We start from the raw sequence: 24,926 nt of genomic DNA on the forward strand, positions 1-24,926 counted from the left end.
AAATTCTTCAGATAGGGCTGGTTATAGAGGTCAGTGGATAAGATGCTCGTCACACCAGTATGAAGAGCAGAGTTCAGATCCCTAGAGCCCACATGAACATCTAATGGATGAGGTGGCCCGCCTGAAATGTCAACCTTGGAGGGAGGAGGATCCCAGAGTAGGTTAGCTAATAAGACTAGCCATGTTAATAAGCTAATTATAAGTTAATAAGTTAATTAGCTTATAAGACTGGGTAAGGGGGCTGGAAAGAGCTCAGTGGTTAAGAGCACTGACTGCTCTTCCGAAGGTCCTGAGTTCAAATCCCAGCAACCACATGGTGGCTCACAACCATCCATAATGAGATCTGACGCTCTCTTCTGGAGTGTCTGAAGACAGCTAGGGTACTTACATATAATAAATAAATCTTTAAAAAAAAAAAAAAGACTGGGTAAGTTCTGGGTTTGATTCAAAGACTCTGCTCTGAAGAAGATGGAAAAGCAATCCAAAATTATACCAGGTATCATCCTTGCGAGTCTCCACAATCGAAGGCATGCACACATGCACACACACACACACACACACACTTGCGTGTATACACAAGCGCATACGTGCACATACCACATATCCACATATGCCTACGCATATACAAACATGCATGTACACAAATGCATACAACACAAATACACAACAAATATAATTTACTTTAATACAATTAGAGAGCAGAGTGGCCAGAGCTAGCATTGCTGACAAAGGACATCAGGCAGGACAACAAAATCCCAGTGTATATGACTTTAGAAGAAGTTGTTGAGGGACAAAACTGTAAACACTGCCTCTAGGATGGTTGACTTTTGCTCCAGAAGCTTCTGTGTCAGAGACACAAAATTCCAACCTGTCCCAGATCTACTACCAACCTGCATGCAGGCCCACACAATACACGTGGCCAGCACTGTCATGATGGACTCTCAGTAAACACCAACTAATTGTCGTCATTATTGCTGGTCTGTAGACCAGAAACCTGAGGCCCGTCAAGTGAACGAAAGTGCAGGCCATACCTTGCCCCTCACAGAGTTAGTGAGAGTGCAGTGTCCCCAGGGAACCTCACCACAATTGACAAGAGGGAATTATGGCTATCTCACAGATTGGGGTGGCCCTCGAGCAGACAGACCAGGAGGTGGATCTGGGAGAGTCAAGGCCAGGACCAGAACTGTCAAGCACTCTGACACATCTCTTGTACCTTCCCTGAAGCCCTCAGGAACCTGGCCTTTTTGTCCTCCATCTTAAGGCGGGGGAAGAGTCTATGAGGAGAAAGTCACAAGGCTCAGGATCCTTGTGCTTCCGGTAAGGGGTGGTCAAAGGGAGGTGGCAAGGGGCATATGTCCCTTCCTTAAGCAAGAGCTCTTGAGCTCTACCTTCTCCTCAGAGTTCTGGAACCCCGAAACACTGAAGCAAAGAGGGGACTTCAGGCCATATGGTCATCCGAGAACCCAGAGAACTGATCTACAATGATGTCACTATTAATCTTGCCCTTTCGCTTTCTCTCCTCACTGAAAGGCCTCTTGTTTCCCAATCTGTGCGATCTGTGATACTAGCTGCCCAAGCTAGTAGAAAAGATGGGCTGGTGGCTCCACCTGCTGGCCATCCTGGGTTTTGTCTCTTAGGAAGAATCCTTGAGAGGACTCTTTTTGTTTTGTTTTGTTTTGTTTGTTTGTTTTTGAGACAGGGTTTCTCTGTGTAGCCCTGGCTTTCCTGGAACTCACTCTGTAGACCAGGCTGGCCTCGAACTCAGAAATCCACCTGCCTCTGCCTCCCAAGTGCTGGGATTAAAGGTGTGCGCCACCACTGCCCGGTGCCTTGAGAGGATTCTTGAGAGGTGGTTAGTTGTGTCTTATATCCACAGCCCACAAAGGAGGAACCTGAGGGTCAAGGCACCGGTCAACAGTTGAGTTCTGTGCCTAGGATTTAAGCCCACGGAGAGAGACACTTAGGCCGGATCCCTGAGGACAACAGATACTTGAATAGTGTTTCTGGTCTTGTTCCCCATGACTGACTGAAGAGAATGCAAAAATGCAGTCACGTGTAAGGAGCAGTCCAGGAGGGGACACTTAGAACATATCATACCCCATGGTTATGCTAGAAATGAGCTTCTGAGTTTGAAAAGTCTTCCTGCACAAGCAGCCTTGGGCCTTCAAATAATCTGCATTTCAAACTGTCATATTTGGTTTGGCCAGAAGCTCGTGCCTCTGCATGAGCCGTGACTGCTTCCTGGCAGTGGTCAAAGGTACCATCTGGGATTGCCCAACCCAAGCTGAGGAAACCTGGGCAGTGGGAGGAACTCCAAATGGGAACTGGGGACACCAGTAGTCCGTTGGGATCACGTGGCTATCCCAAAAGGTCCACTTCTGCAGTCCCAGAGACACGTACCTCGTGCCAGAAAACTGGACCTGAATCAGGCCAAAACCACATCTTGAGCTCTTTCGGGATCCTACCCACTAGGCATCCACAGCGTCTCTGTCAGTAACCGCCACTTCACTGTGCGGCTCCACCCTCCAGGCACAGACCACACCCCTCCCCCAGTAGCCCCACCCTTCTGTCTTGGCCCCGCCCATGATCCCCGCCTCCTCGGATGTCATGCCTAGGTCCCGCCTTCGGCCGCGTGGTGTTCACAGCCTGCGCACTACGAAAGAGGCACGTCGAGCGTCTTGGGCCCCGCCCACGAGGTGCGCCGGCGCGGTGAGAGCTCTCCGATTCAGGCCATGGCGAGGGCGGGTACCCCTGAAGTGATCCGGGCGGCGCAGAAGGACGAATACTACCTGGGAGGCCTGCGGAGCGCGGCGGGTGGGGCGCTGCACAGCCTAGCGGGTGAGTATCCTGGGCACCCAGACAGGTGGCAGCTCCAAAGCTTGTTTGGAAAACGGGGATCAAAACAGACGTACAAACTGCTGAACACATTGCAGGTCTCCGCTTTAAGTGTTTCTCAAGCATTTGCCCATTTCCTCTCCAAACGCCCCTACAGGTTGGACCTAATATTATTAGTCTCATAGGTAGACGTCTACGTGTATCTCACAGGCAGGGATTTGGGATTTCAGAGAGCTGAGGTTTGATACTAAACAGGTCGCCTCTGGCTTAGGTTCTTAGCACTACCTAGACTTTCCTGAGGCTCCATGGCTCTAGGACAGTTCTTGACTCAAGACAGTTACAGTTGGGGGGTTCTTAGGAGGTGCTCGGAGCCATTCAGGTCAAGCAGGGCAGCAGAGGAGGCAAACGGAGAGAGCTGTTGAGGGTCATCCTAGGAGGGACTTGATTTGGACTTCACCTGCCCCCTGGGAGTTGGGAGAGTGATCCTAAGTGAACCACTTCACCTCTCTAGAGCTAATATTTTTCTTCTCTCAGGTGCAAAGAAATGGCTGGAATGGAGGAAAGAGATCGAGTTGCTCTCGGACATAGCCTACTTTGGCCTCACCACAATTGCAGGTAGCCATGCTTGGCAGGACCTTGGCACTGAGGGACCCACAATCCACCCAGGTCTGGAAGGGATAGTGAAGGCTGCCAGGCAAACTAAGCAGCTCCTGGAAGTCACCTGCATTAGTCTCACAGCAGAAAGATACAGGCCAGATGGGGTACTGCCCCAGATTCTTCCTGGAGGCCTCTCAGCAGGATGGCTTTCCTTTTTGGGGGTGTGAGGCATTGCAAAATACAAAGGAAGAGGCTAAAGTGTGTGGGACAGAGGTTGTACAGCCAAGAGCAGGGTCATGGTGAGTCACATGGAAAGAACACAGGTCTGGTCTCAGGAACAGGAAGCTGGGCTTCATCTTCTGCAGTACTAGAGTCCTGGAGTACTAGAAGCTAGCTTCAAGCCTGGGTAGGCTTGGGGGCTTTTTAATCTGACTCCATGTGACAGTGTCAGGTAAGCAGCGGTATATATGCCTTATACTTAGGACTGAGCCAGATGCAGACTGAGCCATCGTCTGGAAGGTAGAAAGCCACAAGATTGGATCCCATCACTTGGACAGGGGATAGGAGTTCAGCAGAGGAAGGACTGGGAAACAGAATAAAGGCTTAAGTAAGCAGGAACTGACAGGGGACCCAAGGCCTATTCTAGAGTGGCAGTCTCTGTGGCATGGTGAAATCACAGCAAGGCATAGGTGGGTTTAAGTTGTGCTGGCCTTGGCTAGGTCTCAGGGTGACTGGGGTGGGGGGGAAGACACAGGCCAATCTAGAAGCCTGTCCCTGGACCCTCCTCATTGTGCATTCATCCTCAGGCTACCAGACCCTTGGGGAAGAGTATGTCGGGATCATCCAAGTGGACCCATCCCAGCAGCGCGTGCCCTCCAGGCTCCGCCGCGCAGTGCTGGTTGTGCTGCATGCTGTCTTGCCCTACCTGCTAGACAAGGCACTGCTGCCCCTGGAGCAGGAGCTGCAAGCTGACAGCGACAGTCCCCGGGGTTCACAGGGCAGTCTGCTACCTGGAGGACGTAGCCAATCAAGGGCACGGCGCTGGGTACACCACCACACAGCCACCCTGACTGAACAACAGAGGAAGGCCCTCCAGCGGGCAGTCTTTATCCTGAGACAGGGCTTCGCCTGCCTCCATCGGTTCCATGTGGCTTGGTTTTATATTCATGGTACCTTCTACCACCTGGCCAAGAGACTAGCAGGGATCACTTATGTAAGTAGCCATGATATGGGGACTGGTATACAGGCTGGGCTCCTCTGAGCAGTGTTATTTAGGGGACCCATGATGACACGATCACAGCCAAGTGTTCTGCTTCCAAGTTGCGATCAAAATTCTATACTTGGGAAAGAGCGGAGTTTGTTCAGTTATATTTTCCAGAAAAGCCCAGGGAAGTCAGTTTCCACAAACTGAAGATGGGACATCAGATCTGGGCACGTGCCTGAATGGACTTAGGTCTGGCCTCAGCAATTTCCTCACTATGGGCCTGTGGCTATATGCATTTAACTGTCGGGGGAAGAGCACCTAGTCCAGAGGGTATCAAGTGCAGGTTCTAGCCCAGTGTCTGGCCTTTCCCATTCATCCCTGCCAGCAGAAGTCCTTGCTCATCACCATCCAGCAGCCCTACCAGATAGGCAAGATCTTAGGGTTTTGTCCTAGAGTGAGCACATCACCTCACCACAGCGCTGGCCTTGTTAAGTCTGTACTGACCTTATTGTGCCTCTGGCAGTCCAGACACCTTGACCTGAGCTTCCTACCAATGCTCTTGTATTCTGTCACACTGAAGACCTCACCTTGGTATCATTTTCATGCTCACCACCCCTCCCCCCAGCCAGTTCACCCCTCCCACACACCCTTATTAGAGACAGAACCACAGTCTGGTCTCAGGCCTTAACTTCAGTTCTGCCAGATAAAGCAGAATCTGCCCAAGCAGTCATTTAGTTTAGCAGATGTGCCTCCCTTCCGAATGGCTGCTGAATGTTGGGCACTGGGTTTGTATAGGGCCTGCTGTTTTCCTGTTCCAGCCCAAGGCATGATGGAACCTGGTGTCTTGGTTTTCCTGCCAGTGGGAAGGCAGGAGGGGGAAGACAGCATAGTTCTGTTGTGACGTGTGCATGGCAGTTACAGCACTAGCTATAGCAGAGGCTAGAACAGTGGCATCCTTGAGGGCCAGTGTCAGAGGGAATAGTATCCACCTGTCCAGGTTCCCTTGATGTTCCCCACCCTCTTCTTTGGGATCCTTCCCTTCCTCTCAAGTAGCCCCCAATCCTCACCCATTTTCCTGGTCCATCTAGCCTCCTGGCTCAATTCTTGTCTGTGCTGCTAATACCTCAAGGCCACCCTATAGCTAGGGTTCCCAGTCACTACTTAAACCCATCTCCCTGTTGGTTCTTGTTCTCGGGACACTACCAGTGGCCAAGAGGAGGCCTGGCTGAACATAAAACCTCCAGCTAACAAGAGGCTAGTTAGGTCCTGCGGGATCCTGATGGCCAAGGTCACCTGTCTTAACAGCTCCGCACTCGCCGTCTGCCTGGAGAGGACCAGAGGGCTCGCACTAGCTACCAGCTGCTGGGGCTTATCTCCCTCTTGCATCTGGCACTGTCCATGGGGCTGCAGTTGTACAGCTTCAGGCAGAAGCAGCGAGCCAGGAAGGAATGGAGGCTGCACCGCAATCTGTCCCACCGCAGGTGTGCAGGGGGCTTGTACTTTGGCACGCCCTGATCCTGTGAAAGGTGTATTCACCTGTGTACTTACCCCCATAGGAGTTCCATTGAGGACAGAGCAGTGTGCAGAACCCCACTCTGCACCCTATGCTTGGAGGATCGAAGACACTCCACAGCCACACCTTGTGGCCATCTCTTCTGCTGGGAGTGCATTACCGAGTGGTGCAACACCAAGGTATGCATGCTCATTATCGGGCCTGTGACCTGTGGCAGTTGCACTGCCTTGACCTCCCAAACCTCTTGAGTTGGGGATGGAGAGGTGGCCATGTTATTAAAAGCTCTGTGAGGTATGAACTGTACTTGGGGGTGAAGTTCCCAGTTACTCTCTTGAAGCCTGACTGAGGGCAGGTGAATGGCACATGTTAGGTGTACATATCAGGCTACACTTACCATTTTACTTCATACATTTAGGATGCTAGTACATTTTAACACACCAAATTATTCCTGTGCACTGTTGAACCATTTCCAGAAGGGCACACTGCTTCATGTAAGCAGCTGGGCCCTGGTTGGCGTGTCTAGCCAGTCAGCTGCTTTTACTACCCTGGCCAGAAGCCTAGGCTACAAGTGAGAGGGAACTTAGTGTGGCTGTGCCCTGTTGTTAAGAGGCTGGGTATCCTGGGCCGCAATACAGAAAACACAAGCATTCACACTGCTACGTCAGCAGTCTGCATAGTGGGCACTGTGTACCCTGCTTTCTCATAGATGGCAGAGTGAGTCTTTTCTCTTGAGAGGAAGCACTGGGAGTCATCTGCAGTTAGACCTAGGGGAAGTTCTATAAGGGAGGGGCTAGAGTAGCACATACAGCCTGGTATCTTACTGGTGGGGGTTGCTGGGTAGATATGGCAGAGGCTCAGTCAAAGGGTAGAGGCCCAGGAGAGGCCCTAGAGTTCCTAAGTCCTGAGGCTGGGTGGGTGGGCACAGCCAGGCTGAGTCAGCACTATCCAATGCCTAGCCCCTCTGGGACTCAGGACCTTGAGAGAGGCTGTTTTCTGGTTGATTTACAGCTGTGCACGTATGTAGAACAGGAGGCAAAGCACTGGGGATCAGGGCCAGCTACAGTGCACAGCTAAAATGACATACATACCCTATCCTGCAGACAGAGTGCCCCCTGTGCCGGGAGAAGTTCCCACCCCAGAAGCTGGTCTACCTGAGGCACTACCGCTGACAGCTCCAAGAAGTGGATGGAAGCTCATGGAAGTTTCTCCTCAGAGCTGTGGCTACACAGGAGTATAAAACCTCCACACTTCTCATCACATAAGCTACTACAGATACCTGGAAAGGGGGCCAGGCACAAGTAGGATAAAATCAATATGGGTGTGGGAGTTTGTTGCACGTAATTTATGGCTTCAGTCTCTGGAAATAGTGGGCTCCCCCTCCCTTCTCAAGCCACACAGCTGAGAACTGCAGTTCAGAACTCAGGATGTTTTACTCAGGTCTGTAAAGAGGCAGCTGTGGGGCTATAAGAGGCAGGGCTCAGGTTAGGCCAGAAGCGAAGCACAACACTCTGGGCTCACCAAAGTCAGGACCCCTCTACAACACTTAACCACACGCTTAACCCGTGTGGCCGATTCCTTAAGGAAACAAAGGTCTGGGCTGGACAGATGCCTCAGGCTAAGAGCACTGGATATTCTTCCAGAAGTCCTGAGTTCAATTCCCAACAACCACGTGGTGGCTCAGAAGCATCTATACTGGGATCTGATGCCCTTTCTGACATGCAGGGAGAACACTATAATATGTAATAAATAAATCTTAAAAAGAAAAAAAAAAAAAGAAAATGAAGGTCTTCATCTTGGCCTAGTGGGTAGGAAGGGAGGGGTCTCCCTGAGTTGCAGATTTTTTAAAACTGTATTAGGTTGCACACGTGCCACTGCACATGTGTAGCAATCAGAGAACTTGTAGGAGTCAGTTCTTTATATCATGTATTTCAGGGATCAAATTCCAGTCGGGCTGGGTATCAAGCAAGCAACTTTACTTGTTGAATGTCTGACCTGGCAGAGTTGGCTTGAGTGAGCTTTCTCCTATAAACCAATTTCCGTGCATCTTCAGATAGCTGTTCTCTGAGGAAGTTAAGTGAGTCATGTCTGCTTGGAGGCCAGGTAAACAAGTATCCTGCCTACCAATGTCACTGCCAAATCCAGCTCCCTCTTGGCTTGTCACTAGCTTGTTTCTTGCCTCCATTTGACATTTCCAAGCTTTTTGTTTGTTTGTTTGTTTGTTTGTTTTGAGACAGGGTTTTCTCTGTGTAGCCCTGGCTGTCCTGGAACTCACTCTGTAGACCAGGCTGGCCTCAAACTCAGAAATCCGCCTGCCTCTGCCCCCCAAGTGCTGGGATTACAGGCATGCGCCACCACGCCTGGCTATTTCCAAGCTTTTAAAATGAATTCAAGTAGAGACAGCCTAGCATATCTTTAAGAGACTAATTCCACAGAAAAGGTACATTAAGAACAGAAGCTCTAGCTGGGTGGTGTTGGCACACACCTTTGGTCTCAGTATTTAGGAGGCAGAAAAGGTGGATCTCTGTGAGTTGAAGTCTACAGAGCCTAGTCTACAGAGTGAGTTCCAGCACAGCCAGGGTCACACAGAGAAACCCTATCTTAAAAATTAAAAACAACAAACACAAAAAACCCCAGGAGATCTAGGTCTAGATTTCATAAAACAGTGTGAAGACAACTTGATAGAACTTTTGGTCTACAAGCAGTGAGTAGGGCTGAAGCCCAGCCACCAGCAGTGCTGTTTGACGCCATCATGCTCCCTGTGAAGGTCCCCTTACCAAGAGCAGGACTCATCCCTCTAGAAAGGGCAGAGGACCAGGACTGACCAAAGGTAGCTTCAGTTAGCCTATGGGAAGACAAAGTCTGTAGGAACCTGGAACATAGCTACAGATAACCTGCAGGACCCCAATTGGAACTCACATTGCTCTGGCCAGGTAGACCTAACTTTCTTTCCAGCACACCAGAGTCTAGTCAGGAAAACAATGGGGGAAATGTAAACAAAAACATTCAGGGTTTAAGCCCCAAATGCTCACATGGTTAAAAAACCAAACTTACTTAGAACGTTAGAAAATGACATTAGGTGTACAAAATGTAACATCTAAAAGGAGCATCAGAATGTCTGCAAAGGGAAACCCAGGCGGCTGACTTACTCAGTATCTAACACCATTGGATGGATGGATGGATGGATGGATGGATGGATGGATGGATGGATGGATGGATGGATGAGAAACACCTCTTAGTGGGATCTGAATAGGTCACAGCCTGGGAGATTGGAGAGCCTGCCAGTACTGGACAGCCTGTCCCTCCTGTACCTGTGGTGTCTGCTGTCCTGGTGCTAACTGGCCCAGTGGCTCCCTTGCAATAGCTGTGGCAAGCAAGCTGGCTTCAGTGAGGTGGACTCGTAGTGTCAACGAAGGCTATACAAGCAAGGGACACTGTCTTTAATAAAGTTGGGATTTAAAAGTCACTTAGTAAAATGTTTAAAGAGTATTATTTTTATCACATCAAAAAGTTTGACACGCAGTAGGTTCTTTCTTCCCCATAGAAAGTAAAAGGCCATGCAATAAACCCCAGACGTGGTATGCTCTGGCCTATTCTGTTTCCTTAAAGAGCTTGTTGCATGAGAACAAGTTTAAATTAATCAAAAGCGAAATGTTACGTACGTATCAAAGGAAAATGTCAAAATAGTCTCAAACAATTAAAATATAATATATATTTATAATTCCAGGCCCTCAAAAGCAATCATGGTAGTTAAGAACAGAGTTGAGTCATTATGATCGAGGCCAATTTGAGAAACATCTCTAGTGAGATGAGATTCAGATACTGGCATGAGAACCCCACAGAGCTCTGTGAAATCACTCTCAAAGCGGTACATTCTTTTTCACAGCAGGAAGCAGGCTGGCTAGTCCCTGGCAGAGAATGGCCTCAGCGGGGTCAGGAAGGTGGCTCTCCAGGGCCACTCTCCCATCCTCCCTCCCGCTCTCCTGGGCTGCCACCCGCCTGGCCTCCCAGGCCTACGGTTCACTACAATCTGTCCATTTCAAACACATGAACATCACTGAAAAAGAAATCAATGCAATTTGGTTTAAATGCCAGTTTCTTCAAGAACCTGATATTTCAGATACAAATCATTGAGGCTCCTCTTAAAAAGAAAATTCAACTTCCTCATAATCAACTACTTTATGTGAAGAAAAAGGCATTGTTACAATGGCTCAAAACCGTTCTTGAGTCCGTGTGAGAGTCAGTCCAGCTTCTAACTAGCAAATGTCTTGCCCACGTCCTCCTTCCCTTTGTATCTCCTCTTCCCGTGTGTGAATGGTATGTACCGGTATTTAATCATGTGCTGGGAAAACAAACACACAAACAAACTTGAGTTACTTCAAAACAGTTTTCTACTTCACCCTTTTCCCTAGGCCTGAATACCAAAGGTACCCCTCGATTGTTCTGTCTAGCCAATTGAAATCAAGAAGCCAACGGTGTGGCTCGCACATTCTAACACTTGGGAAGCATTTCGTGAACCTCTTGTGAACGAAGAGCTGGGGAGAGTACAGAAGGGTACAGCTACACAGCTACAGCTCCAATGTGAGGCTGTGCCTTACACTCTAGCGGGGCTACCACAGAACCTCAAGCTAGGAGCTAGAAGGCGCTGCAGGCCCAAGCCCACCTGGCCCTACCCAGGGCTTTCCTAATCAGCTTCCAACAATCTTCCAGAAGGTTCTATTCTTGCAGTGGGGTTGCAGTCTGGGACTCAGGGCCAGAAGCAGAGCACAAGTCAGTCATCCCACACAGAAGATGATGCCAGCACTAAATGCAAGCATGCTTTTCCAGGGATACTGCAGTCTCGGGATGGTCACTGCTGCCTTGCACAGCAGTGCTGCAATCTTTACCTTTATTTGCCTCTTCATTGTGATACAGAAAAGCATGATGAAGTACATCACTAGGATCGGCCAGAACACTGGGACGTTAAATGCCTCGAAGAAGGTACAGATCATAGCCACAAGAATGCCTTTTGTAGCTGCATGCCTTAAAGCAAAGGGAGAAATTAGTGTGGGCAACACCAGGCAACTGTCAAACCCCTTGTCCTTTACAGAGTAGTGTAGTGAAGTAGGTCTATATACTACACTGAACCACAACCAAGTCCTCTTATCCTATTGAAAACTAAGTCTTCTTAAACTTACACAAAGTGTAAAACACCCCAGGTAAAGCCAAGCGTGCTACCTGGAACTGCCATCTTAAGCAGTGACCTAGGTCCTGGGGCTGATGCTGGAAGCCTGAGTGCGAGGGAGCGCCTCCCGCCGCACACCATACACAGCCATGCCACTACCACCTCGCTGGCTAAGGCCTGTGCTACTGAAAGCCCCACAAGCTCTTCTCTTCTGCAATACAAAGTCCAGGTTCCTGGGGGACTTCTGTCTGCCTTCTGCTCCCTCTCCTAGATCATATCCCACATCCTTAACACTTCGAGTCCCACACACAGCACCACAGCTGCCAAGTTAAAACACTCAGAACCCAGTTTGCTCATTCAGTTTATTGAGCCAACAAAGACTTTGGCTCCTTTGGGCTCCAGGGGACATTTGGTCCAAAAGACAGGCCAGGAGGCCACAGGTTTGACCTTTTGACAGAAAGTCCCAGAGGAGCTATGCTACACTGCACCTACCTGTGTTCTTGCCACTCTCCTCCTAGTCTCCGCACTCCCAGGATGTCTGCTCTGTGGAAGTGCAGGGTGGCCTTGAACCAAAGCAGTGCCCACAGGAGGCACAGGGCCGAGAAAATAGCTATTAGAACCCTTCATTCTAGAACCACCCTGATGTACTTACACTAGACTACTGTGCCAACCCAAGACAGGGCATTGTGAAGGGGTAGTCTCCCTGGGAAAGCCCTATGGCACACCCCCATGCCTGTCCAGCCCAGCTGTGACCATTTAGATTAATGCAGGCCACATGCAAACGAAGCACAACAAATTCCCATTCTGTTAAGAAACCAGTAACTAGGACAAAAGCCGGTCTGCGCCTTCCACAAAAGCCTTGAAGAAATAGCAGCAAGCCTGTTCCGGAGAAAGGACTGCACTGTGTAGACAGGAGGAAGAGCAGTGGCAATAACGCACAGTCAGTGTCTGTGGTGGATGGCCAAGCACTTGACCTGAATATTACATGACCATTACCTAGTATGTGTGTACCAAAATGGCACCACACTGCCTACACATGGACAATTACATTTGCAAAAGGAATACATATATAGATGTATATATCTTATTGTTCAATAGAAAAAAATTAACTCACCAAAATTTGAATTCTGGAAGCCTTCGAATGAAGGGGCGAAATTCCTCATTTTGTTTGGTTGGTAACGAAGGGCCATCATCTGAAAGGTAGAACATTGGCTAGAGAGGAAACATCTGCCTTTTACTTTTGGATTTCTTCCCCAACTTACAAATCTTCCTTTAACGCTTCTAGTATGATTCACACATGGCAACAGCTTTCATTCAACTAAAGTGTAGGGTCGGTCCACAGTCAACAGGCAAAGTATAACTTGCAAAGTAATTTGTTGCTTTAGAAAATTCAAGTGAGACTTTTTTTCCTTTTTTAAAAGATTTATTTTTATGAGAGTGCTCTATCTGCATGTCATGTACACCTTTGTGTCAGAAGACGGCATCAGATCCCATTATAGGTGGCTGTGAGTCACCATGTGGTTGCTGGGAATTGAACTCAGAACTTCTGGAAGAGCAACCAGTGCTCTTAACCACTGAACAATTTCTCCAGGCCTGCAACTTTTTGTTTTTTAAATAAAATTTACGTACTTTTTAAAGGCATTAACAAAAGATTTTGGGGCTGGAGAGATGGCTCAGCAGTTAAAAGCACTCATTACTGTTCCAGAGTACCCAGGTTCAATTCCTAGCACCTACATGGCAGCTCACAACTGTCTGTAAACCTGTTCCAGGAGATCCAATACCCTCATACAGACATACATGCAGTCAAAACACTAATGTACATAAAATAATAATTAAAGAAACTCAATTTTACAGATTTTTCATTTGTGTTACTATATAGTTACGTAAATAAGGACAAACTAACGTTTACCTAAAACAGGAAACAGAATGTAGGCACATAGTAGTAAGTGCTATAATCCTAGCTCCTGAGAGGCAAAAGCAGGGTGAGTTTATGGCCAGTGTGGAATACACAGAAATCCATGATCACAGTAAAATACAAAGTGCCAATGAAATGCCTCAGCAGATCAAGACACCTGCTGCCAAGCCAGTAGATCTGAGTTTGAGCCCTGGAACCCACATGGTAGGAGAAACCCAAGACAGGAGGCAGAGGCAGGCGGATCTGAGTTTGAGGCGAGCCTGGTCTACAGAGTGAGTTCCAGGATAGCCAGAGCTACACAGAGAAACCCTGTGTCAACAACAACAAAACCCACACCCAAAAACATTTCAACTCAGAAACCAGGGCACACCCAATGTCTCAACCTGTACTAACTCCTGACAACCAGGGTCCTCCTGGTCTGAGCTGTACCTCTGCTACTCACTGCTCCTGTGTTTTTCTAGTCATATGAGAGTACACCCAACAGTGACCCCTCTGCCCTGCTTATCCTCCCATGTGACCCTGGATGTGTTATTTAAAACCAGTGCTTCAGTTTTCTCCTGAGCAAAGTGGAGATAAAGAGTGACCACAGATTTCCACAGCTGCACAGGTTTTAGTGAGTGATCCTGATCCAGACCAGACGTCACAATCACAAATAAATACCACAAGCCCAGGTCAAGAGTTCTCAGGACCAAGGACTATCCCAAGGAGGATGAAGAGGCAGTCACCGAGCACTCTGACAGGACCCCAGTGGCCCTGCTGTACCTGAATCTTCCATCAAGGAAGGATCCACTTTGGGAGAAAGGAACGCAATGAAAAGGTTTAGGTGGTAAATTCCCAAGGCGTAGGTCACAATGTACCAACCCTGGAAGAGAAGGAAAGGCATCATCAATGAGCAGTCCAGCCAGCCAGAACCAGTTCACTGAGCCCATACCCATGAAGCTCTGTTGCACCACAAACATGGTTTCTTCAAGGTAAGGTGATAGCAATGACTGCTCCAGTCACCATTTACCTCAACTTACCTTGTGAGTCTGACAAGACCACGACAACCTAGGGCCCAGACATCTTTAACAAACATCTTTAAGGGTCTAGGCAAATGTGCATGACAGTCAGCCACAGTCCTGACTAGGACTGGCCACAGCAAAAAAGAAAGTTCTCCTCAACAGACACACTGTCCTGTCCATGGACATCTGAGTAACAATCAAGTGTACTCCTGGCCTCAAAGCTTGCTGTAAGACGTCTACAACAGAAGGTCAGCTATTACTGTACACGACAGCTGGCAGTCCTCTGTAGATAACTCGCAGCATTAGAAAACCTTTACTTGCCGGGCGATGGTGGCGCACGTCTTTAATCCCAGCACTTGGGAGGCAGAGGCAGGCAGATTTCTGAGTTTGAGGCCAGCCTGGTCTACAGAGTGAGTTCCAGGACAGCCAGGGTTACACAGAGAAACCCTGTCTTGAAAAAAACAAACAAGCAAACAAACAAAAAAAAAACAAAAACAAAAAAGAAAGAAAGAAAAAAAAAGAAACCCTTTACTTGGAATTGTATCCTCACATGAGAGATCTAGAACCAGAATCAGGAAATGAAGAGAAAAGGGTTTTCTGTCGTTCCTTACTTTTCTTTTCTTTGTTTTGTTTTGGAGACAGGATCTCTCTGTGTAGCCCTGACTGTCCTGGAACTCACTCTGTAGACCAGGTTAGCCTGGAACTCAGAGATCCACCTGCCTCTGTCTTTGCCTCCACAGTGCTGAGAGTAAAGGCACTCACCACCACTGTACCCTACCTCTTCTCATCCCATCTCATCCCTGGCAAAAATCTACAGTTTTCAAACCCAGCTTTCCAGAGAAGACAAAGAACTGGGGATCCCTGCAGCCCTCACATTAACACATTAGAGGGCCGAGCTCACCAGTTCATTTCCAGAGCTGTATCATACTCCTTTAAAGGCCTGTGCTTTTCATATAAAGGAAATCTTTCTGCCTAAAAATTTTTCAAGTCAAGACAACTAGAAACTAGATACAAAAGTCAATTTTATGCACATATGCTATCATGTTGCAAAGCCAAGCTACGAGGAATGCCAGGTCAGGAATAAGTCTGATTCAGAGCAGAGTACAACCAATCTGTGTGCTCTGCTCCACCCCCACCCCAAGGCTGCCCGTCCAGTCTTTCCACTAGTGAATCCACCAAGTTTCAATGAACGCAACACTAATTTCAGACATGCAGTACAGATCAAATCCTTCAAGCATAAACTAGAGAGTAGCCTATCACCATCGTGCTAAACCAGCACTGTGTCTACTCCTAGAATAAATCCATAAATGAAAACCATAAAGGACAAGTATCTACATTTACTTAAGAATTTCACAGCAGCGAGTGCATCAATAAATCCAGTAAATCAATGTGTTGTCTCATGTCCTAGTATCCTCCTCAATATTGGATGGATGGAAGGACAGACTTTAAATGTGGAAATACCTTTCATGGATACAGAGGAGAAAATGTGCTAGTGGAAGGAAATCTTTAAGTAGCCTTTCTCTGGACTAAAACACTGAAAAGCCTCCAACCAGGTGTTCAAGGAATTCTTGGAAACTAAGTATCTAACTAGGGAGCAACAAGCTCCAAAGAAAAGCACCTGAGTGAAAGGCCTGAGTGAAAGCCACCTGTCCAAGGACCTGAAGAACTGCCCTAAGATGGGAACCCGCCTCTCACCCTCTGACCCTCTTCCTCCTCACTCCCCTCTTTAGCCACACAGAAGTAGTTTAGACCCAGGTGAGTGCAAAAGTCACTAGTGCACCTTAAGTCTATAACACTCTAATCAAGAATGCAGGGATCAATCAGCTTGTGCCCCCAGGGACACAAGGTCTGAGGGATAGATACCACAGAGCCTGATACCCTGTTACCCAGAAGACTAGCCTGGGCACACCAGGAACTCTAGGTAAGGAACATAACAAGGTCAGGACAAACTGTGACCACCACGCTTTAAACAGGTGGTCACACACCTAAGAGTAATTATTACAGATACAATCAACAGCCAACAGCACACTTAGACAACATGAAGGCAGCTGAGACCATACTTACCTGTAACAGGTAAACTCTAATCATGTAGACAAAGCTCAGGCCCAGCGTCACGACCCACCGGACAGCTGTGTAGGGGGTAGACTTGTCCAGCCAGGACTGATAAATCTGTAAGGCAGAATAAAAGGCGTACATTAGCCCACAACTCCCATGTACTACAAAGTACATTTTCTGAAATAGCTGGGCTTCAATTTTCAAAAGATACTTAAAACAGCAAGAGGTTATACAATATATATATATATGTATGTATATATGTATATATATGTATGTATATGTATATACACTGGCATAAAACACTGACTACAATTAATCCAAGATTTATCTGCAATAATTCCTAAAACAGATCCAATTCTTAAGCAAAAGCATTATGAGATACTCAGGCATAAAAGACTATGCTACAGCATTAACCAGAAACATCACTATATGGAAGATCAACTTCACTCAAAGGGAAACATAGGCTACAGAGGAGCAAGTTCACACCTTAAACCCACTGTCACATGCTATAACATGCATACTGTAACCCAGACTGTGGCACACATACTGTGACACACACATGGTGACACAATATTACAACACGCATACAATAATCCATACTGTAACATATTGTGACACAATGTTGTAACCCATAATGTAACCCACATATTGTAACATACTGTAACACATACACTGTATCCCAGGCTGTAATACACATGGGCCAAATCCTACCCAAGACCTATATTCCCAAGGGTTTCTCTGAGTCCAGATGTGGCTCTTCAGACTCCAGGACCTTGGACTTGCCCAGCAGGCCCACACTGTCCTTGCCCGCCTTCACTGGTAAGTGGCAGCTTGACTGCTGGCAGCCAAACCATGCATTTACACACACCAAAGCAGCTACAGTCATTACTATGGAAACTCTTGGGTTTTCTGTAAACACGCATTTCATGTACACATAGATATGTTTTACATCTTAATTCTGAAATATAACTTTAAGTTTTAATTACAAGCATTTTTAAACATTCACAAGTGTACCTACCCACCAAGCAGCTTCAATAATTATCAACAGATTGCCATATGATACTTTCTTAAAAGTGTGTCAAGTTTTTAACTGAACCATAATATCAGCTCTCTGAATCAGACTTGCAGACAGTGAGTATGTGACACAGCCTCAAACACAGCTATATGTCATGATCTACATCTACCTGGGCCAGCATGAAAGGCACACACTCTCGGAGAGCAACACGCAACAGACACGTGAGGGCAAAGGTGAGGGCAAAGGAGAGCTGAGGCTTGCCAGAATGCGGGTGGCAGGTTGAGGAAAAGGAGTGGAAAGAGAAAAATCAAGGACTATTGTCTACATCACTGAGATATAAGGATTTTAGTATTTTTAAAGGAGGAGGAGGGGGAGGAGGAGGAGGAGGAGGAGGAGGAGGAGGAGGAGGAAGGGGAATAGAAACAGAAGCAACAAAACAAAGGAACAAGAAGTCCCCAATGTCCAGACCCCTCTCCCTAACCTTGTTCTGGAACATGTGTACAGGCACTTGGGGCAAAGAAATGAGCCAAACCCTGAAAGCGAAAGCTTCTGCCCAGGGCAAGCTGTAGGTTAGCTTCTCTTTGTCAAATAGCAAATTCACCCTTCAGGAGAATCTGTCAGGAGTCACAGCTTCCCTTCCAAATATTTCCACTAATGATCTACAAATCTACTCACCTGTCCAAGCCGTGAGAAAAATCTGTACACCACTGAGGGCTTCCCATGGACAGAGTCTCCAACACTGTCCCCTTCAGACATTCTGTAACTGAGATAAATACAAAGTATTTTAAAATAAATAAAACATTCGGGGATATGAAAATGTTCCCCTTTACGGATCAGTCTGTCAAGAACTTTTAAGATTTGACATTTCATCCAAAGCATTTTTTTGGGTTTTCACCAAACACCCAGTCTTCTTTATGTTCTGCCCTGGATCTATACTCTCAGGACCAGGTCCTGCCCCATCAACAGGACTAGCAGGCCCATCTATCCATGCCCCAGTTTCTTATCTGGCAACCAAAGGCAGCCCTATCTGCCCCTGGCCATTTCAGTTGCTGCTGGGATCCCGAGCAGAATTCACTGTAAAACCCAGACAGTCAAGAAAACCATCATTACCCTTGATTTCACAGAGGACAGACCTCCAACAGCCCTGGGCCTGGCAGCAGCTCAGGCCCAGCTTGATAGATATCCTGCTCTTCAGCTATAGACTCAGGGAAACTGCTAAATGACAGGGCCTCTGTCATCAGTCCTACTTGAAAAGCAGGAGGGAAAAATCTTATGGTCCTGGTTCTCTCAAATCTATGAGATTTGACCTGTCCCAGGTCCCTCTGCTACCCACAGGGTAAAGAAGATAAAAAACTGTAGTTCAAGTATGACTTAAGTCTGCCTGTGCTGAGCAGCTGAGAGGCCCTCACCCTCTCTAGCTACAGTCAGCCTCAGGTTCACCATGTGCAAACTGATGCTCTTCTAAAGACTAGACAAACATACAGGCAGACTTCAATCTGCAGCCAAGTCCTGAGCTTGGTCTCAATGCTCCCAAAGTAGGTAAGAAACCAGGCTCCCAAATGCTATGGTAGGGTGGCAGGACAAGAAGTCCAACACCTCCAGCCTACCCTGTCTCAACCCTGGGGGTGGAGGGGAGTCAAGTGGAACCAGATGTTAGTGCCCACATAATGTGACAGCCTTCTCTGGAGCCCCAAAGACCTCAGTCTCAAGTCTGCAGTGAGAGTTGTGAATGTGCTGTCACTTCCTGGATCCACTGAGTACAATGCTCAGAGCTGCCCAGGAGACTGAGAACGCCCTTTGGTCTCAGGTGTGTGCATAAATGAAATGCACACAACTGAAGAAACTAGTTGTGGCTCTCCCTTTCTGTGGGATTCCACATTTAAATAGAGGCCACATTAGAATGTACTACCTAGAATGGCCATTCTACTTTGGCCAAAGCCCGGCTTATAGTCACATTCTTTACCCTATAGTATACAAAAATGTTCCCTTACTTTACAGTGTTTACCACTAAAACACTTTTGCTTAAATTGAGGCAGGAGTAATATTAAAAAGAAAATACCAGGCCTGGTGGTGCACACCTTTAACCCCAGTTTAGGAGGCAGAGGCAGGTGAATTGAGGTCAGCCTGGTCCTCATAGTGAGTTCCTGACCAACCTATCTACGCAGTGAGGCCATTTTAAAGGGAAAAAAAAAAAAAAAAAGACAGAGCTACTCCTTTAAAGTATGTACTCTAAGCTGAGCTAACTGCTTAAAACACTGGTTCAGATGATGCATAGAAATCTACCAAAAACACATTAGTCAAGTTTTGATTATCAGACAAACATTGCTCTCCATCTTGATTAAACTCGCTGCCAACAACAACCTGAGGGAGATTAAGAATGTGAACTTTGAGTCCCCACTGCCTGCTTCAAATCCCAGCACTGCACGTCCTAGCGGTATGATCTGGACAGCTACTGAAGAATGCCTTGGGCTTGGACCTGGAAAATGGGATGGCAGGACCTCCCTGCCTTCCTCAAAGGGTTCTTATGAGGATCTACTGGCAGCCTGTGGTGAACCAAGTGCCAGACCTCAATGTTTTCAGACTTGTTCCTGGATTAGGGCAGCCCTCATACTGGCTACTCTAGCTGCAATCCTCTTCTCTACCCTCAGACTAAAGGTCAGAGAAGCCCTCCAAACTGTCCACAATGACCACTGTTTCATGTCACATCACTGTTTCTACTTCCTGTAACAACTGTTTTCCAGTCCCTTTCTAGTAATCTCTCAATTTCCTCTCACCAGAATGCACGCTCCTCGAGGGACCTTGTCTGGTTTAGGATGGCTCTCACAACCTACAGTGCTTGTCACATACCTATTGAAATTGCTCTCTGTTCCATCACAAAAAAAACAAGATTAAAAACTGTTCTAAGCGGGACAAGGACCACACACAGAACATTCTCCCCTGGTTCTGGAGCCCATCATTTGGCTACTTTCTGCAATCCACCACTGCTAAATTTGGAATACAGCAGAATGGAGAAAGCTCTCTGCACTGCATCTGGGGGTCACTGCCTCTTGGCCAAGGAACAGCACCAGCATGCTTCAAGAGTTGTTCCCTTTCAGAAAACCCTTCTAGACCCTGCCCCTCTGCGTCCTTCCCTCTGGGCCCCTCCCACCTTGGGGAGGGGAGGATGGTCAACTTGGATCTTCCCGCAGTCCTTTCTTTACATTCTACCTCCACTGCAACCAGTTCCCCAACACAACTTGGATCAAAGAGACAGAGTATGGGTTTACTGATGCTCTTTTGAGCACTTATGAGGGAATTTCACATATTGTGGGTTAAAAGAAAACTCACACCCACGACATATAACTAGTCTCTAGTCTTTTTTCCCCCCAGACAGGGTTCCTCCATGTAGACCTGGCTGTCCTGGAACTCGCTCTGTAGACCAAACTAGCCTCAAACTCACAGCCTCTGCCTCACTTAAAGGTGTGCACCACCACCTCCTGGAGAGTATTTATTATTATGAATCAAGAAAGAAAAGCCACTGGGGGCTCTCAATGTGAAGGTAAGTAGCCCTCTTGCACTGATACCCTGCTAAGGAAGACAATGTAGTCTTATCTGCATGAAGCTGGAGGTATAGGTTGGAGAGCTGGGGATTTTACTGCCTTAATGTCACCATATAATCTAGACCCATTTAACCAACACCCCTTCAAACCATTCAGTATAATTCCTACACGTGTGCCCCGAAACCGAACACGGTAGTGGGGTTAGCAAGAGAACACCTAACACATGCCGCCCGGATCTATGCAAGCAATAACAGGCCACCTTCTTCCAAAACCACGACCAGAGGAGCGAGCCGCGGCCGGGGCCGGCAGCGCTCAGCAGGCCCCTCGCGTATCCCTCTTAGAGATCGGCCGGCCCCTGGCAACCCCTCGTCAGTCTCAAAGGCGCTCCTCGGCCCCGCCCGCCCGCCCGCCCATGGCCTTGACAGTCCAGAAGAAGGCGGTGGTGTGCCGCCCGGCCAGGTCCGCGCCACCAGCCCACCCCCAGCACCTCGCAGCTCCGGTGCAGCCGAGCCGCGGTCTCCCTCACGGCTGCGGAAGGAGGATGGCGGGCAGGGCGGCCGCCAGAGCTCGGCTCCGGATCCGGGAAGCTGCACAGGCACTTCCGTTCCGTCCCGCGGCGCCGCCTCCAGCCGCCAAGATGGCCGCGGGGCGGGGTCCAAGCTCCAACCATTTCCGCTTCCGGTATGGACGCAGAGGCCGTTGGCGGGAGTGCTTCCCGGCGGGAGGATGGGGCTGGCGGAAATGCGCGCCGTGGCGCACAGGCGCATTGGCGAACTCAAGCTCCGGATCCGACGCCATTGCTTCGGGTGTTATGGCGTCCTGGCCACGCCCTATGGCAACCGGAGGCCAATGGAAGGTAGCCTTATGGTTGCTAGGGAAACTTTGGCGGCAAGATGGCGGCAACTGGTGATCCGAACTCGGCTTCCCTCCAGCCGCGCCGGCACTCGCCGAGACTGCCGCCACGAAACGGTACGGGCTGCGTATCCCCCCCCCTGGAGTTCAGTCGCGTTCATGTGCTCCACAGGCGAAGTCCAGGCTGCAGGCTCACTGCCAGCCGGCTCTGCGTTAGGGGGGCGGGTAGAGCCGAGGTCAGGCTGGGCTGGTTGAGCCCAATGCGGTCTGATGAAAAATTGTCCTAAAACCGGAGAAACGGGCGCGATATGAGGCCAGAGTCCACGCTAGTGCCACTGTCTTCCTTTCCCAGGCTGCGACTTGCTGGCAAGAAAGCAGTGGGGTTGCTTATCCATCTCAGGAACTGAGAGATGGGTGTTGGGTGTGATGTCTCAGCTGCATGATAAAAGATGAGGCTGGCCAGGAGTAATTAGGAGTGAGTGTGGTTTTGTCCCTCGGGGACAGGAGGATGGTGAAGATCCTGGCAGGGTGGGGCCCTTTGCTGTATCCTCAGTGAGGATACAGCTTGTTCGCTGCTTCCGTGCCCTCACCGCCTCCATTTAAGTCCTTCCTCTTAAGAGCCTACAATCAGCTTTTGTCCTAGCCCTTCTCTCGCCAGGCCTGTCTTTCTCTCGGTACTTATCCATGTAGCAAAACCCAAGGAAGGGAGAGGGAACATACATCTTGAGCAATTAACCAAGGTGGAGCATCTTGTCATGTTCGAGACTGATGAGAAATAACCTGTAGACTACTCCAGACCCTGAGCTGCCCCATCTTTGTGTCTATTGATGTCAAACCATCGCAGTGTTCACCTTCTTCTCTGTACACAGGCTATGGCATATACGTATACCCAAATTCTTTCTTCCGCTATGAAGGAGAATGGAAAGGAGGCAAGAAACATGGTAAGAAGCCTCTGGTTCTTCCAGAGCCCATACCAGAGCCAGAGTCCTGAGAAGTGTGAGGGGCAGTTGGTCTTGTACCAAGCATAGCCCAGTACTGTGCCTACACACTGGTACCACTTGGCTCCAGTCATGGTGGAACCAATGTAAGGCCAGTTCTTGTAGCCTTGGAGCTCACCACATGCTGGTGGGTGGTAGAACCATTGGTGGGAGGGAAAGAATGGGACGGTGAACCCAGAGTGCCACACACAAACACCATCTTGGTGTCCTGTGTGCTTGTTATTGGACATCCAGGCCTCTAATCTTAAGCCTCCGTATTAAAAAAAAAAAAATTGAAACAAAAAATAGTAAACATGGAAGAGAAAGAACCCTGTTCTCTCCTTCATGTCTGTGAGCACTCCAGTTTATAGAAAACCACCAGACAAAGGCCAGGAGATATGGAGATTTTTGCCGTGAGACATTGAACCTGTTGATTCCTGGTTCTCAGCTGTGTTCTCAGCAGGCTGCCTCCTGTTACCTCGCTTAGCAACATGGAAGGGTCTGATATAACTTCCCAAGGTAGAGTTACATGGAGGCGGGGCATTGGACTTTGTTTCTAATATGAAAGAAATGACCGACAACTGGTGGTCATTAATCCCAGCACTCAGGAGGCAGAGGCAGGTGGATCTCTTGAGTTCAAGGCCAGCCTTACTACAGAGTTTCAAGATAGCCAGAACTGCATAGAGAAACCTTGTCTCAGAAAACCAAAAAAGAAAGAAAGAAAGAAAGAAAGAAAGAAAGAAAGAAAGAAAGAAAGAAAGAAAGAGGAAAAAAAGAAAGAAGAAGGAAGGAAGGACAAGATTTTTAGAAAACCTGAGCAACAGAGGAAAGAAGTACAAAATGAGTGCACGCACACACCAGAGAAGTACCAAGTTTAGACTTTCCAGTGTCTAGACTTCCTGGCTTTTTTTTTCCATTTATAGACTCTGCCTGCTCCATAATCGAGAAGGTTCATCATCTCTGCGACTACCAGAATCTCATTTTCTTTTATATATCTTTTTCTTGTTTTTTTGTTTTGTTTTGTTTTGTTTTTGAGACACAGTCTTGCTATATATATATATATATAGCCCAGGCTGGCCTTGAACCCACAATCCCTTTGCTTTGGCCTCCAAAGTGCACCACTGTACCCAGTCTCTACCAAAATTGTCTTTATTATTAATTTTTGTTTGTTTGTTTTCTTGCAACCTCGGGGCCTGTACAAATGAGGCAAGTGCCCCACCTCTCAGCTTTTGCTTAGTGTTTTTATCACACAGATGTTTCTCATTTTTTTTTTTACCACCATAAAGGATTATCTTACTATAAGCAGGCACTATTGTCAGAGCTGCTTGAAAAGTCACCCACTTTTAAGAATGAGTCCTCCAAGGGAGAGATGGTTCAGCGGGTAAGAGCACTGATTGCTCTTCCAAAGGTCCTGAGTTCAAATCCCAGAAACCACATGGTGGCTCACAACCATCCGTAATGAGATCTGACCTCTTCTTCTGGGGTGTCTGAAGACAGCTACAGTGTACTTACATATAATAATAAATAAATCATTAAAAAAAAAAAAAAAAGAATGTGTCCTCCAAGGGCCAGAAAGATGACTCAGAAGAGTGCTTGCTGCTCTTGCAGAGGACCAGAGTTCTGTTCTCAGCACCTACATCAGGTGGCTCATAACAGCCCATAATGCTATCTCCAGGGAACCTGACACCAACTTCCAGTCTCCATGGGCACTGTCATGCATGGGCACACACGTGTCCTTTGTCCTCATGTGGACGGAGGACAGAGAAGGTCTCATGTGCACAGCTCATGCCTCTGTGGTCATCTCAATGAGAGCTGGAGGTCAGGAATGTGTTGCTTTGTTTATATGAGTTTCCACTGTGTTGCCCAGATTGGCCCAGCCTCCTGAGTAGCTAGGTTACAGCTGTGTGGCCACGGCAGGTGAGGTTTTCACTCTTGAAAAGGGAGCCCAACCGGCTTGGGTTGGTCTGTGGCCACTCCCACAAGCTGACTGCACTTTCTCTTACCAGGTCGTGGGAAGCTATTGTTCAAAGATGGAAGTTATTATGAAGGCGAATTTGTGGATGGAGAAATCACTGGGGAAGGCTACCAGCACTGGGCCTGGTCAGGTTAGCATTGGACAGAGGTGGGCTGCTGACTCTGTTCCCTCCCAGAGTTTATGGCCACACAAAGTGCTGTGTGTAAACAGGGAGCTTCAGGCTCCAGTAGTGAGAGGATAACAGCACCCAGGCAGAGGCAAGGCAGTGTGAGGCCTACAGCCTGGAC

The 24,926-nt window shown here is 48.1% G+C and overlaps 3 protein-coding genes across 3 annotated transcripts in view; 2 read left to right on the forward strand and 1 right to left on the reverse strand.

Annotated features, from left to right (window-relative positions):
- Positions 1-2,666: 2,666 nt before the first annotated feature.
- Pex10 (peroxisomal biogenesis factor 10) lies at positions 2,667-9,612 on the forward strand. The gene is made up of 6 exons (XM_052178343.1): positions 2,667-2,838; positions 3,370-3,450; positions 4,239-4,645; positions 5,942-6,117; positions 6,193-6,328; positions 7,250-9,612. The coding sequence occupies exons 1-6, from the start codon at positions 2,733-2,735 to the stop codon at positions 7,316-7,318; spliced, it is 975 nt and encodes a 324-aa protein (XP_052034303.1). The 5' UTR covers positions 2,667-2,732; the 3' UTR covers positions 7,319-9,612.
- Positions 9,613-9,843: 231 nt separating this feature from the next.
- Rer1 (retention in endoplasmic reticulum sorting receptor 1) lies at positions 9,844-21,442 on the reverse strand. Its single transcript, XM_052178345.1, has 7 exons — positions 21,323-21,442; positions 17,972-18,059; positions 16,291-16,395; positions 13,988-14,087; positions 12,425-12,503; positions 11,033-11,168; positions 9,844-10,488 (listed from the first exon to the last, which is right to left on the reverse strand). The coding sequence occupies exons 2-7, from the start codon at positions 18,050-18,052 to the stop codon at positions 10,399-10,401; spliced, it is 591 nt and encodes a 196-aa protein (XP_052034305.1). The 5' UTR covers positions 18,053-18,059; positions 21,323-21,442; the 3' UTR covers positions 9,844-10,398.
- A 110-nt stretch (positions 21,443-21,552) lies between these two features.
- Positions 21,553-24,926, forward strand: part of Morn1 (MORN repeat containing 1) — a 58,607-nt gene continuing 55,233 nt past the window's right edge. The window contains exons 1-3 of the mRNA XM_052178346.1: positions 21,553-21,804; positions 22,557-22,628; positions 24,671-24,769. Of these exons, the coding sequence (XP_052034306.1) occupies positions 21,729-21,804; positions 22,557-22,628; positions 24,671-24,769 (247 nt within the window). The 5' untranslated portion in view covers positions 21,553-21,728. The remainder of the gene's footprint in view (positions 21,805-22,556; positions 22,629-24,670; positions 24,770-24,926) is intronic.

The sequence above is a fragment of the Apodemus sylvaticus genome, chromosome 3, assembly GCF_947179515.1.
Source record: "Apodemus sylvaticus chromosome 3, mApoSyl1.1, whole genome shotgun sequence".
Lineage (NCBI taxonomy): Eukaryota > Metazoa > Chordata > Mammalia > Rodentia > Muridae > Apodemus > Apodemus sylvaticus.